The sequence below is a fragment of the Cylas formicarius genome, unplaced genomic scaffold (assembly GCF_029955315.1).
Source record: "Cylas formicarius isolate icCylForm1 unplaced genomic scaffold, icCylForm1.1 PGA_scaffold_6__28_contigs__length_40554024, whole genome shotgun sequence".
Lineage (NCBI taxonomy): Eukaryota > Metazoa > Arthropoda > Insecta > Coleoptera > Brentidae > Cylas > Cylas formicarius.
Window position 1 is genome coordinate 9,111,451 of NW_026844347.1, and position 19,437 is coordinate 9,130,887.

At 32.6% G+C, this 19,437-nt stretch overlaps 1 protein-coding gene across 3 annotated transcripts in view; it reads right to left on the reverse strand.

Annotated features, from left to right (window-relative positions):
* Positions 1-1,232: 1,232 nt before the first annotated feature.
* Positions 1,233-19,437, reverse strand: part of LOC132704043 (CD63 antigen-like) — a 29,104-nt gene continuing 10,899 nt past the window's right edge. The window contains exons 1-5 of one of the 3 annotated variants that reach the window (XM_060673672.1): positions 18,511-18,732; positions 11,323-11,511; positions 11,100-11,267; positions 1,813-2,055; positions 1,233-1,575 (exon numbers count right to left, since the gene is read on the reverse strand). In XM_060673672.1, coding sequence (XP_060529655.1) covers positions 1,399-1,575; positions 1,813-2,055; positions 11,100-11,267; positions 11,323-11,511; positions 18,511-18,588 — 855 coding nt within the window. In that variant the 5' untranslated portion in view covers positions 18,589-18,732 and the 3' untranslated portion in view covers positions 1,233-1,398. Of the gene's footprint in view, positions 1,576-1,812; positions 2,056-11,099; positions 11,268-11,322; positions 11,512-11,574; positions 11,761-18,510; positions 18,733-19,437 lie in introns of those variants that run through there. The other 2 variants (XM_060673673.1, XM_060673676.1) reach the window with 2 other exon arrangements.

The following is a 19,437-nucleotide window of genomic DNA, read 5'->3' on the forward strand; positions in this document are numbered from 1 at the left end:
AGTACTTATCAACCTTTTACCCTTTTCCGAGGACCTTATTCCAGTAGAAAAAACATAATTAGAGTTTTTTAAATTTTCAGCCTGCCATTAACGGTATATTATCCTTCACTTCACATATCCACCTTCGGTAAATTTGGTAAAAATAATAGATATTCCTGTTTTCCCTTCCAAACTGCTCTCAAATATCGCCATCAGATAATTTTGTCTTTCTCCTTACCCATTGCTGGAATGAAATCATTCATAATTTAATAACTTTTCTTATATGCTTGTGCTTATAAAAAGTATAGGATTGTGCGTGAAATTAAAAAAAACACTCGCACACACTACATTTTCAATTTCATTTTCATTTTCAATTTCAAATATGTTCTGTTTACTGTAAACAACGCACAAGAATAGATTATGATATACTTATGCGAGCATTTTTCTTGAAATCCAATGCCTAACTTTTAAATTAATTTATTCGATATTGTAGCAGTTCACTGTACAGAAAATAGTAAAGAAAATACCAACCTATTGGAATTGAATTAGCTACAGTTTTGCAAAACTGCACGAATACATCCACTAAGTGACGTGTGACGTGCCCGTAAAAACTGACAAACTTCGAAATACTATGGCTAAAATAGTATATTATGCCACAAGTGCGGTAAACGGCATTTGACTCACGAGTTTATTTGAAACAATCCGAGCGCAGCGGAGCGAGTTTTTAATAAACGAGTAAGTTAAAAAATTTACCGAACGTGTTGCATACTATACGTGTTGCATTTCTACGACCGTTAGTTTTTGAGTACATTTTCGCAAAACAACACGAATACATTCACTGACATGACCGTCAGAACTGACAAACGTCAAAATTCAAAGCACGGGAAATATCTCCGAAAACATCCGATTGCTCCCAGACCCGTGCGGTAAAATCCCGGAAATGTCCGAAGTGGCTCGGATTCATGGGAAACGTGGTAAAGTGACGCTTCCCGCATGCTAGATCGGTGGGTAATTAGGTATTTTACATACGAGAGTAGAAAAACTATTTAACTTTGTTTTTTTTTACAAAACTTCTGGATCCCTCCTGCGTCGATTTTTGCTGAGTCGACACGCAAAACGCAAAAACGGACGCAGGAGGAATCGAGAAGTTTTGTCAAAAGTATTACAGTAGCCTGTGGAAGTTTCTTTGAAAAATTATTTAACTTTGTGTTAACTATAATCAAAGGAAGAAAAGCTTCAATAAAACGTGAACAAGTAATAAATTTATAATTTATTAGTAGGCAATAAAATAACAATGCTGCAAGTCACTATTGAAACAAGGGCATCAATCCACAATTAATAAACTATTTATTTTGCCTATAATTTCGACCCATATATTATATTACATCACTATTTATAATAAAATGTTAAACTTGCAATTTAAGCTTCGGAACTGGTCGTAAACAATATCGGCGACTTTTTGCTCGGCTCGTCGATTTCTGATTTCGTCATTTGTTCATAAAAATGCCTCCTTCTTTCCTCTTTGTCCACGATGATTTGCGTTTTCAGCTTCCTTATAGATTTGGCCAACATATGAGCGAAGATGATTCCCATTAACTGTATATCAAATAAAAATTAAAACTTTTCAGATTAAATTCACCAAATTGCAACTTCAATCTCAATCTATAGTGAAAAGGTTCATTCCTTAAAAATCTAACCTAAGTATTTGAAATAAAGGAAGAGGACATTGAATCCCAAATAAAATTTGCTTAGTATCGACTGCTTTTTTTATGAAATGAAAGTTAATGGAATTTATTCCCACTGACAAAAAAAATCTGACTGCTGGATACTTGCCTGAATAAATGACACGCAAAGTGCTCCAACTCCCAAAAGCAGAGCGCACTGCGAAACAATGAACGTTAGACGATTCAGACATCCGTATTCGTAAACCTTGTATCTTTCGCAGTTTTCATCTGGGCAGCACGTCAACGGAACATTAACCGTCTCGTTCCTATAAGTCGCGTTCGTCAAATAATATCCAGAGAATCCGGCGAATCTATTCCATTCGGTTGCTTCGTTGATTCCGCAGCATTGCAACTAAAAGCAGAAATATACACATCTTTTTGCGAACTGCCAACTCTATGTAGATATATTTTTTAATTGCATCCTAAATCTTCAAAAACGACGTTACAAAAATAGTACTTTAGGTACTGGACGAGTAGGCAAATTCCTGCAAATCCAGTAAAAGCACTTTTTAAACCGGCTGAGTGTTGTAATAACCCTGTCGAATTTAACAATTTCGAACAATCATAAATTAGAGCTTACTAAAAAATAGAAACGTTATTTCTTAATATTAATATTGAACTATTGTCATTAATTATTTGTAAGCAAGGTATAATTATAATAAGAACATGAAACACTATATTTTTGGACTGCCTGACTTTTGAATGTCATCAGCCAAATCAATTTTTTTCTGAACCAAACTACCTCACAGATAATAATTTACTGGTTTTAAGTCGAGCCACCCCTGGGGCCAAAACTGACTAATTTACTGGGTACCTCGACCTATCCACTTGTTTCCAAAATTTTCATCTAACCACGTTCTTACACCCTGCCGAAGCGCTCCATGATGATGAAAAAACATCTCCGAGCGAGTAGGAATGGGAATATTCTCTAATAATTTTCTTAATCTATTTGGGAAAATAAAAGGACCTAATAACGTATTTCATATGATACCTACCAAGCAATGATAAAAAACCTATATTGAAAGTTGGTTCTTCGAACAACCATCGCATTTTCGTTACCACAGAAATGCGTGTTGTGAATGTTAAAAGCTTTATCTCTTGAAAATTTAACACCAATTGTATCTAAACTATATTGTTGGTTAAGAATCCAGCGGCAAAATTCTAAACGATTTTGAAAGTTTTTGATTTTTAAATTCCATACTTTTAAGCATTCCATGCATTTAAGCCATTTTACCAAGCTGGAAATTCATTTACCTATGTCACAAAACTGGAAAATAACGGCGAAACTTGTTCTTCTAATAGTAAATTATAGGAAAATTTCGATGAGCACAGATTGAAATATCAACAATGGTGTTAGGAATATTGGTCATATCTGGCAGGGGTATTAATGCTATTTGAAGATTTTCCTCAATTTTGTTTAGCCCTCATAATCGTAATTTCCCATAGATTGACTAAACAATCTACGTTCTGCTAAATTTCTATGTAGAAAATACTCTTTGGGGAAACCGTCTTTACCATATAGTACCATATATAGCTGATCTTCCAGAATATCTGGATGATTTAAAGCTATACCAATATTGTGACGATGCGACCATTTTAATGCCGGGGAAGAGGCGAAACGAAATCAATAGAAAAAATGAAAAAGCTATACACAAATATCAAACCCTAAAAAAAATATATAACTGAAAATTCGCATACAGAATTTCTAGATACAAAACTTGACTGTCAATTAAGGTGGGGAAATGAAATAGACCGTATCAAAAAAATATTAATAGCTCTTAATTTGCTATCTTAACATTGAAATCTTCCTTAAATACCTCTTCTCTTTTAAATGTATACTACTCATCAGTATAGTCAGTAATCGCTTACAATATTATAAGTGGGGGAAGAGCAGTAGATTCGGACCGAATCATTGTCCAAGAAAAAGGGATAATTCGATTAATTTACATCTTAAAACCAATAGAATTGTGCAGAAATGTACCTAGAACTAAACACATTTGAAGGCTGACAGGAATTTGTTTACTTAAACTATTAATTTACTATAATTTTTACTCGACAAAAAATAGAAATAACTTCCATTTAAAAAAATTTAATTACTATTGCTATAAAAATTCACCTTTTAATACCGAATTATATATTCTTATAATTATAATATAATGAATGTCTGCTAATTTCTGTTCGAAAAACGCTAGATACCTTTAAAAATCCAGTATGAACAAAAAAACACCATAATTGACGAAAAGACAATAACTTCATCAATTTTAAGGCTAATTTTCAATTTTTGATAAATAAATCAGATAGGCATACTAAGAGCACACAACTTTTCCGATTTTATAGAAAAAAGTGTAAAAGTAGATCCACGAGAAATTTATTGCAGTTCTCACCAAAACACTAATATTTCAAAACTTTCTCGCAACTCGGTTTGGAAATATTAATAAAAAACCATTTTCAAGTTTATCACTTTTAGGGCCTATGGCTCCGCTAGTCTTCTGCCATATCTTTATATAGGCATCTGGGGCGTATTCTAGACGTAAATAATTGTAAGGGAAATTGTAAAAATGAGCAAAAGCAAATTTCGCATTGTTACTTTGCGGGGAAAACTTATTTAAACAATAAAAAACAAACTTTATATGTTCCATAACACTGAGTGTCACTGATAGAAATACTTCAAAATGGGCGAGTTAAAAATGTTCATGTCATATTCGTTTTAAGGTATGTGAGCAGAGGAGATACAACACCCTGACACCCTTTCTTGCAATGAACTTTTTGGGCAGTCTACATGTACATAGGCTTAATTTTTACCGTACAAGCTTTTTATCAGCAAACTTAAATGTTTTGGTACACCGATTTTCCTGCAACCTCAGTCATAAAAGTTACATTTAATTGCATCGAACGATTCGGTGTAGTCCAGAAATCAGAAGATAACTGCCACGCTAAACTACTAGTACTGGTACTAACAGCCAAGTCAAAAAAACACCACGTTTTGATGAAAAGTAGTTTTTGTTTATGTTTTTTTTATTCAGTATTAACAACACTAATACATATATATACACTAATGCAGGTGCAGTGAGCTCTGTTTTACCGTGAAATGAAGAGAATTATTTAATTAAGCGTTTGTTAAAGCTGACTTGTAATATTCCTCTTAAGAATAACATAATGAAATGAAAATAAAGAAAATGCCATATTTAGACATGGTTATCCTTCTTCGAGTGCTATTTACAAAACTTTTGGATTCCTGCTGCGTTGGTTATTAATGAATCGTTTCGCCAATCATCCTGTTGGCTTCTTCTGAGCTTAACTGAAACTCGTTCGCATTCCACTCGGTATCTGTTTGAGGAGGGTGGAGCTAAAGGAGGAGGATGAATATTGTCTCAGGTGACTGATTCTCATACTGGTGAACGGTTAAGATTGTTTGGTTGCTCATAGATTTCTCTAGATTCTCGTTGGTAGAAGAATCACAAAAGTTATAGATGGAAGATGACGAGGGCTTTCTTCTTAAAGACTTTCATCAATATATTCGCGATGACCGATAATGAAGAACTTGTAGCTGTTCGCAACGTTTAGTCAAAAATCTGAGCGTTATAAGAAAAATATGTTCTAGGCAAGTATTTTTCAAATAAGATGAGAAGATTTGGTTACTAATTCTCGGATATTAACATATCTAAAATAATTTAATTTATATTACGTAGTACTTATACGAGCCCTAACAACTAAATGTTCGGACGATGTAAAAAATGATAAAAAATATATTTTTATATCTATTTCAATTTTTTTTTTGCTTTGTAGATTGAATAATCAATTTATTTGAGTGCTATCGTATTGAATTAATTTTTATTTCGCATGAATTACATAGCAAAATAACGGAAACATACCAAATTTGCTTACAAATAAATATTCGGACGCGAATGTTTATTAACCAAGAAATCAATGCTACCCATGCATTGATGGTAAAATGTAGTGTACTTAGATAAATGAGATGTAAGTTCGGGTTGTACCTTTCAAGTTTGTATAATAGTTGATAAGAAAATGACGCGTGGTGTTGCAACAAACAAAAAAGTGCGAGAAATTATCATACCTCAGTAATGCAAAAAATTTCAAATGACTAGAATTGCAAGACTTTGGTAGACTCCATGCCAAAACGCATAAAAGCTGTTATTGCCGAGAAAGGTGATGTCACTTCTTATTAATGTTCGATTTAAAGTAAAAGATTTAAATGCGTCCGAATATTTATTTGTCAGCAAATTCGGTATGTTTTTGATATTTTGTTATGTAATTTATGTGAAATAAAAAATAATTCATTACGATAGCACTTTTTGGTATAAAAATAAGTGCTTGATATCATTTTTCAATCGAAAAGGCAAAAAAAATCAATTTAAAATAAGTATAAATATGTTTTCTTATTATTTCGTACATCGTCCGAACAATTAGTTGTTAGGGCTCGTAATACTAATATGGTCTGGGCCATTTTTTTAACTCTATAATTAATGACGTTTTATGTATTTATATATACGGACAGGAAGTTGTATCCCCATCTGGGGCACCCTACCCGAAATCCTTTTTCTATGCATAAAAGAAAAGAGGGTTTTATTCCCGAAGAAAACACGCCAAAAGGGAAATTTGCGAGATTGGCCTATTTAAATAAATTGCGAGATATACTTTATTAGCACCCTTGAAAGAGCACAATAGTGTATTCAATACAAAGTTAATCGTTTTGCATTATAGGAAATATATGACCGTTTGGACAATTGTGTTCTCCAATAAAGTATAGAATTTTAAATTTTTATTTATTTGTTGTCTTCAGCTTTGTTAAGTGCTATTGACATTACCGTCATATCACAAATGTTATAAAATTAACTTAATAACTAGTAAAATTTGTAACCTTTGTTGGAAAACTTAACACTCACTTACGTTCAGAATTTAAATATTTCAATTTCGTTTACTATATAATAATATATTATAAAAAAAATAGTTCTTCAGTTGCTTTTTACTATTAATGGTGTTTCCATTGTCAACATAATATTCACAAAATTATAGACGCTTCACCTTTAATTAAATATATTATAAAAAAGTATAGTATGCAACACGTTTGGTAAACTTTTTAAGTCACTTGTTTATTAAACACTCTTTCCGCTGCGCTGCTCAAATTCCGTTTACCACACTTATTGCATAATATACAATTATGCACATTTTTAATTCACTTTATGGGGAAAACGTTTCTTCACGAAAAAAATTTTGTGTTATTGACAAATCTGAGTTTTTGCAGATTGCCAGTAGGCTGCTCCATTTGGGAAAGGAAACCTTAGTATTTGATTGAGCACAAAAAGTATTTTATGATACGATAGCAAGAAAACATAATGGTTTTGTTCATCAAATGGTAATATATTTGACATAATTAAATTCGGACTATTCATTATTTATATTTTGACTATCCACCAATTTTGTTTTTAAAGGTTATTGTGAATCAACATAATCCAACTAAAGAATTGAAAAGCAATGATGGCCTGTTTCAATTAAATTAAATATTGCAAAAATTTTTAACTTAAAATATTTACTTATTCTTAAAGTAAAATAAGAATATTCGTGAATAATAACGCTAGGTAAACATTAACTAAAAAACAAGCATCAAAATCAATACCCCAGAAATATTAAATATATGTATTTTTTAACGTGTTTTCCATTAACTTGAAGACATTTGTAAATTGTTGCCCAAACATCAGAATTTTTTGGTTTTTGACACGTTTTCGAAAAAAATATTTTTATCTCCAAAAAATCTTGATACCACATGCAATATACAAAGAGTTTGGTGGGTTATCCAAACTTTGGTAGTTATATACACATACTCATTTCGAAAAGATTTTCTTAATTTATCTGAGCCCTAAAGATCACCAATTTTAGTATATTAATATTTTCATATTATTAACAACATCAGCCTAAAGCTAATTATTTCGATAGTATTTGTGCTTAATTATGATCTTATTAGAGGAAGGACCAAAAACATATAAAAATGACTTTTTGAAGTGAAAACATTTATTTTTGAAAATTCCTGAACATTTTGGAAACGCAAAGGATGAAAAGAATTAAAGCACAAATCTATTATCCTCCATATGGTTCTATCTGTACGCCCACCAAGTTTGGCTAACTCTTTAGCAAATTACCCTATCTGGCATATTTAATATAAAAATTTGAAGTTGGTATATGGCTGATTGAGTGAAATATTATAAGCTTAAAAAATTCAAAGATGGCTTAATCAACATCTTGTATATATTAGAAATTAGATGAAAATTATCTTCCGTTAAATAGAATTGCGATCCAAAGTTATAACTATAATATTGTTTTGTATAATTATTTAAACCACAGCATTTGCGCTAAGCTTATTCACAAAATAATTTTATTCCTTTATACAATCAAGACATAAATAATTCATTATGATCCATTTTTACCGGACAACTAATTTATTTGAATAGGTACCTAATTGTTTACTTTTAATCACACTGAATTTCATGATATCAGATAAACATTGTTTTAATTGTTTCGCAGAACATGTGTTTTACATTTCGGAGTAATTTCTCTTCAAATCTCGCTTTCAACTAATAGGACCTTGTTCAGTAATTAACATGGACTTTCGGAGGCATGCGCGGAAATGTCACATTCGAGTGAATAAACAAATATTGTTTCAACTGCTTCGCATAACCAAAATAAATTAACCTTACATAACAAATATAATAACATAACAAATATATCGTTTACCAATTGCCACCCCCTCGATATATATCTGGACGGAGAGACAAGGTAGGCTACACAAACACACTTTTTCAAGCGGCGATTAAGGGTACTCATTTCCTGGGTACGTATCACAGTATATTCCAAGCGGAAATGCATGCGATTAACATCTGCGCAATGATGGTGGAATTCAGATTGTGCGGAAAAGAATTTTAAAAAAAGTTCCAATAGTCAGGAAGAATTAAAAGCCTTAAAATCACCCTAGTGTGCCTACAAGACTGTAAGAAACTGCCAGGACTCCCTATTCATGTTAGAGTGCCGTAATAACGAACAACTGACAGGGCATAGTGAACTGAAAGAAAGCGAGACTCCTAGCGAGGAATGGGGTAGAAACAACTTTCGAACGAATAGTAATAGGTCTAAATATTTTCAAAAATTATAAACATAAAAATATTATATGAAACAAACAAATACAAAATATATTACACGAAAAGACCCACTTCTTTATATTTATTTATTTTTACCTTTTGTCGCATTCGAAGATGTTAGAAAAATGTGTTGTTAGTAAAGATTTTTTTCTACTCCCTTCTGTAAAATACCTAATTATACATCGATCTAGCTTGCGAAAAGTATCATTTTACCACGTCAGTTTCATTCCCCACGGATCCGAGCCTCTTCGGACATTTCCGGGACATTACCGGACGAGTTTAAGAGCAATCGGATGTATTCGGAGATTTCACCGAACGGCTTGAATTTTGACGTTTTTGGGAGCTCTGATGGTCATGTCAGTGAATGTAGTTGTGTTGTTTTGCAAAAATGTACCCAAAAACTAACAGTCGTAGAAAAAGTATAGTATGCAACACGTTTGGTAAACTTTTTAAATCACTCGTCTATTAAACTTGTGACTCAAATGCCTTTTACCATACTCGTTGCATAATAAATGTTTTTAAAATTTCTTTTGGTTTACGTTCCTGATTTCAGCAGAGCTTATTGTAGTATGATCGGAATCGGAATGAGAAAATAAGGTTTTTTTTTATAACTGAAAGTTATTTTTGTTTCTTGCCGAGTAAGAGTGAATGTCAGATCTGGTTTGAAAGCTGCCTTTATTTTTTTGTGCGTAAATTAATAGTTTAAGTAAATAAATACCTGTCAGAGTTTTTTTTTTTTTAATTCTAAAACATCTCAGCAAGCCTCTTTTGGAAACGAGCCCTCATTGACCTATTAATTCAAAATATCTGTTAGATAGGGAGAGAGTAGATTCTTTAATTAATTTTGTTACTAATTTATCTGCCTCTATTTATGTTTTTTTATTATGTGATTTGTCATAAACGTATCACATTATTTTATTTGCCAACGTACATGTTAATGTAATTATGAACAATGTTTATATTTTATTTTTACTTAGTTAGCAAAATAAATTCCAAATTGATTTGCTATTTCAAGTTGATCGGTAAAACATTTATTTTTAAATCGATTTGTGTGTGAATTTTTTGTTTATATAATTTCTACGTCAGAGGTGTAGTATATTGCCCACACTCTTTAAGTTATATGCTTATATACTTTACAATTCGCCTATTATAAAATGATGATAGCAAATGATAGACATGACTTGCAATATATGGCGCAGAAACTACAAGAGGAATAGAGTAAATGGGGTTTAGAATACCCAGAAAACTAAGTACCTGCCCATAGAAAGGGAACCGTTCAATAAATTGGAAAAAAAACGACAGTTTACGATTTACGAGTCGTTTATTAAGAGTAGTCTGCTTTATGGTGCAGAGATGTGGAGAGTCACGGAAAGCAATCGAAGAAAGCTAGAAGCAATAAAAATAGATGTATTTAGAAGATCACAAGGAATGTCCAGAAAAGAAAGAATTCTAAACGAGGGTGTACGTCAAAAAATGAGAGCAAAAACAACTGACATTGAATGAAAGCAACTCGTATGGTACGACCATGTCCAAGCGAAACTACCAAAACTGATTATACAGTGGGTACAGCCAAACCGTAGAAAACCTGAAAGACCAAAAAGACTTGGAAAGAAGGAGTATCCAAAGCAATGAGTTCGCGAGATCTGAGAGAGGGGCGATGGAATGACAGACTCGCATGAAAAATAGACATCATGCAATATCCCAACGGGAACTAATTCCAAGATCTTTTTTTTCTCTTTGAGAAATTACATTAGAGTGGTGCTATTTCTTTTTTTCGGTACTATTTTCTTTCGATTTTTATACTCAATGTGCATCTCAACGTATCAGATTTATAAGATTTTCTTTGCCAATTTAAATCTTTTAAGTAATTAATTTCCTTTTGTAGGTCGTGAGAAAATGTAACTTTTATATTTTTCTTTGAGGAGTTTTCTTTAATTACTATGTGTTTTGCTAGCTAGGGAGCATCACTGTAATTGTTTCCAGAAGAACTTATATGCTTCGTTGAAGATGGGTGGAATTAGGGATTATTAACTGATTTTGACCAAAATAGTATTTATATTCGTTTATTGTGATGTCACCAATTAACTTTGAATTGTTGAAGTAGAGAAAAGTAATCACCAATAGGTCCTGAGCCGATTTTGGCTATATTACTTTGCTTAATTTATGAGTGTGCCCCAATATCATATCAGGTTGTAGCCGACGGCCATACAATAAATCCTAAATCTATTTAAATCTATTTGACACTTACGTTGTATTGGGTCGCATTCCAGGTAAAAGCGTTAAATTCGTTGTCGTAGTGGTGCATGGCAACTTCCATGTTGTTTCCAATCGTAGCATTCAGATTCGCTCTCATGGCATAAGCTGCAATGCTAACCGCGATCTCCAACACCAACACGATCGCCAAAAAGAAGGAGTACTGCAAAACTCCCAGTTGGGTTTAACGTAAATTCAGTATTTCAAGTTTCACTTACAGTATTCACTAGGCAGGTACTCTCTTTGATGGCGCCCACGCACCCGAACAAAGCGATGACTAGTATGATGAACCCGATAACTATAGCCAGAATCGATGGACTGTAATATTGCGATTCCATAAACTCTTCGAAGTTCCGGTATATTGCTTTTATGCTATATCCGATAGATATAAGCAATAAACCGACTAACTGAAAGCAAATATTGAAATTATTTGTATTATTATAAGTATTATTCTTAAAAATTAAACTTGCCTCAGCCAAGTTTCTAAATTATACCATCATCTCTCGCGATATTTCATTTGCATTAAATAGTTTACTTCATACATATAGATTTGTAATCATATCTCGCGCACCCTATACAATTGGCGAAAACGTGTAATACAGAAATTATAGCGCTCGATATGAGTCATAAAGATAACCAAGCTTTTTTGTTACAGCTACGGTTATTATCATAATAGAATAGAACTTTATTAACCATTCAGATAAAGTTATACAACAACAAATGGTACATAAAAAATAGTAATGCAAATAACAAAACATTGAGAAGTAACTAGAGCTTTTCAATTATAGAAAAATATAATAACTGAGTACACCAAATAGGTTGAAATACAGTTAAGGTTTTCCAGGAACCACTTATGATAAGCAATTTTTGCAAAGGCATCAATTTGGAGTAATCATGGAGTAATTACGGCTACTACTCGATAGACATACGCGTCTTAATGCAACACATCCATGTAATACTCGAGTCAGTCAAATATAAATGAGCCTTTAAACGCCGAGTGTACGGAGGGGTATTTGAGTGTGTGTGTGGTCCGTATACTATATCAGCTGACTTGTCCAGTCTGTGTATGTTAAGCAACGCACAAGGAGCCGAAATTTGGCTGTTTTCCCAGTTCGAGGAAGCTACGCTCTCGTAGTCATTAGTCGCTTTCGTTTTCGCACCAGCGTTGTTACTGAAAACATTGCACAAATTTCGGAAGAACCTGGTGTCAGCTATGGCAGTGTCAAATCAATCTAAGAAAAATCTAAGCACGTTGCGTTCCAACGTTGCTGAATGATGATCCTTTCTAAATTCAAGGAAAAGGAGAAGCTGTTATGCATAACATTCAAAGCCTGCAAGTATGTAGCGGAAAACACTTAATCATAAACCTTAGAGTCAATAAAGATGCACTTGGAGGCAAGTAATTTGAGACCAACCGGCATGTGAGAAGATTCGTGCAAACTGATTACATACCCGCCCACCTTCATTTTGCTAGAATGGAATGAAAAAATTATCATCGCGTTGGCAAAATTGTGCAATAAGTGTGTTTTATAGAAGAATAATTCGCAGAGTTGTAGCTGTTTCTTGTAGAATAAATTTTGTTTATACAAAAACTCGTTTATATTTCATTGACCCATATACATAGAGGACAGGGTCATAATCTGTTGGTTGGTTAGTTTTGGTTAGTTTTCTCTGAATTTCTAAACCTTTCCTGCATTACTGTTCTATAAAATAGCAAGCTCTCTACTTTAAGGTCCACCAGGCGCCAAGAGTGTTGTACAAACCTTGTCAATATAGTCAATCCAGGGCAGAGTTCTATAGATAACAAATCGCAAGATATGTTACTGCAGCAGAAAAAAACCATCGTTGGTGGTTTTCTTATTAGCACAGTTCGCCAATACACTGTCAGTTGACAGACCTCTACACTCAAAGTGATGAAACCTTTTGCCGAGATATAATATAAAAACCAATTTACTTGAGAATACATGTTTGAAATAATTTTCAAAAATAAAGTAAACAGTAAGAGTAATTTCAAATTAGTAGGTTCCTATTTTGTTTAATATAGACAAAAACATTTGCCGGCGACTTTCAATTCTGAGCACCATAGAGCATTAAAATTGAAATTAAATTTCAACCTCCTACTAGCTTAACAAAAGCGCAGCTTCCAAAGGTCGACGAATATGTGTTCCGACTAGAATTTACAAAAAATCTTGTTTGTTAAACTAGGGTGGCAATTTTTTTTGTTAAAATTGGTGATACGAAGCTTGAAAACGATCGCTCCATATTGGTGCAGTACTTGTATTAGAATTATTTCTATTTCCGTTACCATCTATCGAATTGGTATGGTTTAAAAAATGCAGCAATATGGATTTTATGAAGCAAATTTTATTTAAAGTGAGTGAGTGACGGAGATTGTTATTTGTTATACAAGTTAACACTAATGGCAGACAACTTGGATGAAAGATTGTTTATATTATTTATTTATTATACTTTTTGAAAAACGAAATTGTAAAATGAGCATCACTAGTCGCCTTTTTATTTTGTAAAATGTGTTTCACGTTTCTATCACGTTGTTGCCATTCCAAGTTAGATTGAAATAAGTAATTACGTCTCGGAGTCTTTGAGGCGTCATATCAGCAGTTATAAAACAAGTGATTCACCTTATCGGTAGATTAATGTAAAGCGATACAAAGAAAAATCCATTTTGTGGATGGAGCTAGTCATGCTTTATTGCAAAATATTAGAAACATATTTCGTATTTTTTGAGAAACCTTGTTTAATACTGGAAAACATTGATCTGTCTTAGAATAATAAGAATAACTTTAAATTAAAAGTTAAAATTACTAATGAAGTTTCCCTACTACTTGCATTTTACAATAGATGCCTACCATAAATTTTATTTACTCTGAAGGTACAATTAAAAAAAAATAAAAACTCATTAGCGACGATAATAGTTTTCTTTCCGTATTGTGCACACTCATAATTACCACGCTAATAACTACATGTGATTCTTGCTAGCAAAGCCTAATAAAAAACACATAAAAAAGAATGTCGGATGAGGAATGAATGAACAAAAACGAGATTGTGAAATTTACGGAGAAACGTAAAATAAAGGGGTGATAAAACTTAAAAGATGATATGTCAAGACGACAATTAAAATCAAACAGAACAACTTGGAAACAACACTTGAAAAGGTACAGGGAGAAAAAGAAATAAATAGAAAAACTTTATATGCAAAACGAATTTGCCAAACAAAACTAAAATGTGTCTTTAGACTAGCTAAATTATAGAAAAAAAATCTACAAAATAACGCCAAAATTCTCCTAATAAAATAGAACGTTACCAGGAAAAATATTATACAAAGATTGTCTGGTATATTTGCCAAATTAAAGATTTTTAAGAATATTTTAAAAGCAGCATTGCCCACTGTTAATTTTGTTTTAACAAGCTTAACTTGTTTTTATGAACACTAGATTTTTGTTTCGAATAATAAATGGCATTTTGGAATAAACCGGAGAAATTTTAGTTTCTCCTCATTTAACCTTACTTTTACATATATCCTTATCGTGGAAAGAAAAACTTGGAAGCTCGTAAAAACTGATTTTTTTTTTCTTTTTTTTTTTCTCGGCAAATCGTCGTTACTTCAAAATCTTTTTTTTTTGAGAATTACTCAATAACAAATTTAACTAAAAAAATCATACCAGTAAAAAGGCAGTGAATCATTTTAAACAGCCTGCGTCATGTTGCTTTTGATGTGACTTCACAAATACTCCGACAGACTTAGCGATTCATTTTATTGAAGGTTTAAAGTTCTTGCTTTTCACAGGTGATTGGTACAGCATTTGGTAATGAGTGGATTAGAAACAGATTTTATTTCTGGTTGTTTTATGTTTCCTATTTCTATGAAATATAAGTTAACAATTGCATTTTATAAATTCTCGTCAAAAATTTGGCTCCCGATCATAGCTTTTAACTATATTCACCCTCGTCTCCGATGTACGTTTCAAATATACTCCAGGTGGTAGCACAGAACCTGATTCTTTTTTAGAAGAATATTTTGTTACAGCATTACCTATGTTATGATTCAAATACTCCAATAAACTACAAACAAGGCCTGGTCTTACCGATAAGGCATTCGCACGGGAAAAAAATCAGAAGGAATACCCTTAAAATTACAGAAGAAATTCTAGTTACTCACCAACCTAGTTAGGAATAGAAAGAAAGTGTGTGTTAGCGATAGGCATAACATCAGAGATGCCCATAAACCAAGTACTGCGGTTTACAAATTAAAAGGCAAAGACTTTAATATGACATATACCAAAATAAAACTCTCATAAGAGGATCTCCATCACTAAAAATTCTGTACCAATTTGAATATGACAACATAAAGGTTGTAACTTCGGGAGGCGATTATCACAAAAGGGCGTTACTTGAAATGGAACACATTAAAAGAGATCCTAATTTCATAAATGATGGTAATGATATTCAAAACTTTCCAAAATTTACACAAACTTAATAAACTGGATTATTTTAGTAGTGTATATGAGAACCCAAATGGATCTTTAGCTATTGAAAATACCCTACGAGGTCTTAACCCGAAGAAGGGACAGAGCCCGGATGAAATTCCTTCGATATTTTTGAGTGCTTCTCCTAGCTTAACTAAACCATTGTACAAATTGTTTGATGATAGTCAGTCTCTAGGAATTTTTTGGAAAAAACGGAAGATTCTCGATCTACAAAACCGACAATAGGAACAAAGGTCACTTTCGGAAAGTTTTTGAGTCTGAGTTTTGTTGGAGCTATTGTTCTTTCAAATTAAAAATAACACAATCAACATCTAAAAGGGTTGGTCTATTATAATTATGACTAATCTTGTCTCTTTCGTTTGAAGAACAAAAAAACAGATGATCATAATGTCTGCGTTGTTTACACCGATTTTTCAAAAATCTCCAACAAGGTTCATCACGTAAGCTGTTATACATGGTAATTTTATGCAAGGTATATATGTATATATAGCAATTAATGGAATGAGAGAGTCGTGCTTAGGTGAGAATTCTGGGGTTCTGCAAAAGTCAAACTTGAGTCGCTAGCTCTTGGTTTTATTTTTATATCATATAGGAACTTGTCTTCTAGATTTGTATGCTGATGATCTGAAGATTTCTACTATCATTAATTCGTTTTTAGATATGGAAAATTTGCAAACAGATTTTCTAAGTACTGCACTCTGAATTGACTCTGTTTAAATGTCGCAACATAATTTTTTCTAAACCGAATCTCTCGAGAAATCAAAATGTTAACGTGGTTAAATGTTAACTGTTATGCGAGTCCCATGAAAGGCCATCATTGGAAAAAGACTGCGTAATTTAGGACTTATTCTGCGAACTATTGAGGGCTTACATTATATTCCAGTTTAGTAAGAAGTGCTCTGCAATATTCGTCAACAGTTTCTAGTTCGACTTACATGGATCGGATCTGGAGTTTCCAAATTAAATTTATTAATGCTCTTAATTTTCGTTTCAATAGGAAGACACTTTCACTCTTATAATGCACATTGATGCTATTATTCCTTACAATCACACTGTAACAATCACAGAGTTTTTTTAAACCTCGATAAATAACAAATAATACAGCTTACAGGAAAAAAAGAACTCAGCAATATTGACTTAAAATTCGACAATATAAAACTTAAGTTAAAAATTTAGGCATCATGCTGGACTCTGAGTTAACATTTGAAGCACATGTAGAAAATATTGTAAAGAAGGGCTTGAGAAATATTGCTTTTGTATTATGTAACACCAAAGGCTTTCGCAACCACAAATCAGTCATTCTAATTTATAATAGCGTCATCAAATCCATCTTGAAATACTCATCTACCGTATGAAATCCCATCTATCGCTAGTATGTCGATCGGATAGAGAATCTCCAAAACAAGATTTTTAAAAACCTTAATTTTAGATATAATAGAGACAGAAACTATTTTTCGTATGAAAATAACCTACAGTTTTATAAATTAAGATCGCTTGAAACACGTAGAAATTGCTCAAACGTATTTTTTCTTTATAAAATTGTCAAGTCCTTATCGAGTGCACACTAAGCTAATTTATTCTATAGATAGAATTAGATCTAGCTACTTCTTAAACTCTCCGCTCATTAGATGTATTGGTATATACAATAAATGTGTTTTTCTGAACAATGAAGATACATACTTATTCAACTTAAGCCTACATCTGTTTAAAAGAAACGTATACAAAATTTTGTAACATTCTTCTAATTACTGTGTGTTAGCTTAGGAAATATCTTGTTAAGTTTCTAGTGTATTCTCGACCATATGCAATGTTATGATTAATATGCGCTATCCTGTAATTGGCCAGCCTCGTCTGCCTTTATGTTTATAAAATAAATAAATAAATAAATAAAATAAATAAATAGATAAATAAAAATAAAATAAATCACTGAATTCCAGAAAGCAGTGTTTTAATATTTTCTCCACTCTCTTCTGTAAAAAACCTAATTATACACCGATCTAGCGTACAGAAAATGTCATTTTACTGCATCAGTTTTTTTCCCATGGATCCGAGCTACTATGGACATTTCCGGGATATCACCGCACGAGTTTGGAACCAATGAGATGTTTTTGGAGAATTTACAGCACAATTCCGACAGTCATGTCAGTGAATGAATTAGTCTCGTCTTGCAAAAATGTCCTAGAAAAAGTGTAGTATGCAACACGTTTGTTTAACTTTGTAAGTCACTCGTTAATTGACTTATTTACTACTAATTTACGTGCTTAAGATTGCTCTTACTTCGAGTATTGAATAAGTAACTTTACTTGTAGAAATAAATGACTGTTTTTTATAAATGTCTTTTTATCTAAACGTCGCGATATATGTATTTGCTAATGGCATTTTAATTTCAATGATTATAACAGCAGCATCGCTAATCATTTTACTTTGTTTGTGTAAGTCTTCTACTTTGTGTATGATTACACAAAAAATTGAAATTATACCAAAAATTGTTGTAAAAAATAAGTTGTTTTAATTAAAAATATATATACGAATGACAAATTTTATTTGACTGAGAAAACTAACGCAATCCTATACCTTTATTAATATTGCGGTTAGGAACTAACTATAAAGCCAAACAGCGCCACTTTAAAATGGCGTTCTCGCGATTTGGTGAAGTCACGACGACTGCGCGCGCAGTGTTAACGCTAATCCGTCTAAAATTGATCGAAAAACAATAATTAGTGAACTAAAAAGTAATTATGAAATCTGTAAGTCGGCTGAAAGATAAGATAAGAGAAGTATTGCCGTTTCCAATCACAAAAAACACAAGTATAAACAAGTATTTGGGAAATGTGAAGCAAAAACTGCGTAAATTCAGAGCTATATAGTTACATTGCTTTGAAATTACGCCTCGTTACTTACCACAAACATAAAGTTGGCGACAAAAAGCATATACTTTATGCATTTCATGCCGAAATCGAGATCCTTCTGGGCCGCCATTTTGTAGTTGAGCACCTCAAAATCCGAAGCTCCAGCGAACACGAACAATATAGAAATATATCGAAATCAACTTCGCACTTGGTACCTATTCACATCAGATGAACGCCTGTACTAATGGCGACCGTGATATTGATAGGAAATAATCAAGTGCGCACACTTATCTCGATCATACCGTTATTTGTTTTACTAACTGTGTCGCACCTATTGTTAAAAGATAAGATATCGTTTTTTATCCGTGACGGCGAGGAAGCGCAAGCATGAAAAACAAATATTTTCATCAAAAAATACGAATTTCCAAAGAGTCGCAGACCCTAATAAATCCGATTTACTCGTGTGCAAATATAAAAGTAAAACACACGTTTGTAACCTTTTACCTTACAGAGAATTTAAAGCTGGTGCTGCTGCAAGTGACTTGACTAAGAGTGGAATTTGACTTTTGTGAAAAGAATGGTGTCAAATCTCAAACAATAGGGAAGTGTAAAAATTTAGGTTTCAGTAAATGTTTTCATGAAGACGAAAATGATTTAGTTAAGATCGATTTATATTATACGAAACGTCAACGTAAAGTGACGACACATAAACATTATGTGTAAACTATTTCTTGTTGTTTTAAATGGTTACATTCGCTTCTACAGCAACTTCCAGCATTTTGAAAAAGAATGGGTTGCTTATTGGCTGCACCTGCCAGCGATAGAAACACTGTGAAACACTATGAAGTCTGGAAACAGCTTTGCTAAAGACAATACCCAAATAAATTATAGAATTGCTGACGTTCCGCCGATCATCCTTTTGACTTCTTCAGACCTTAACTGAAACTAATAATAAACAACCGACACAGGAGGAATCCAG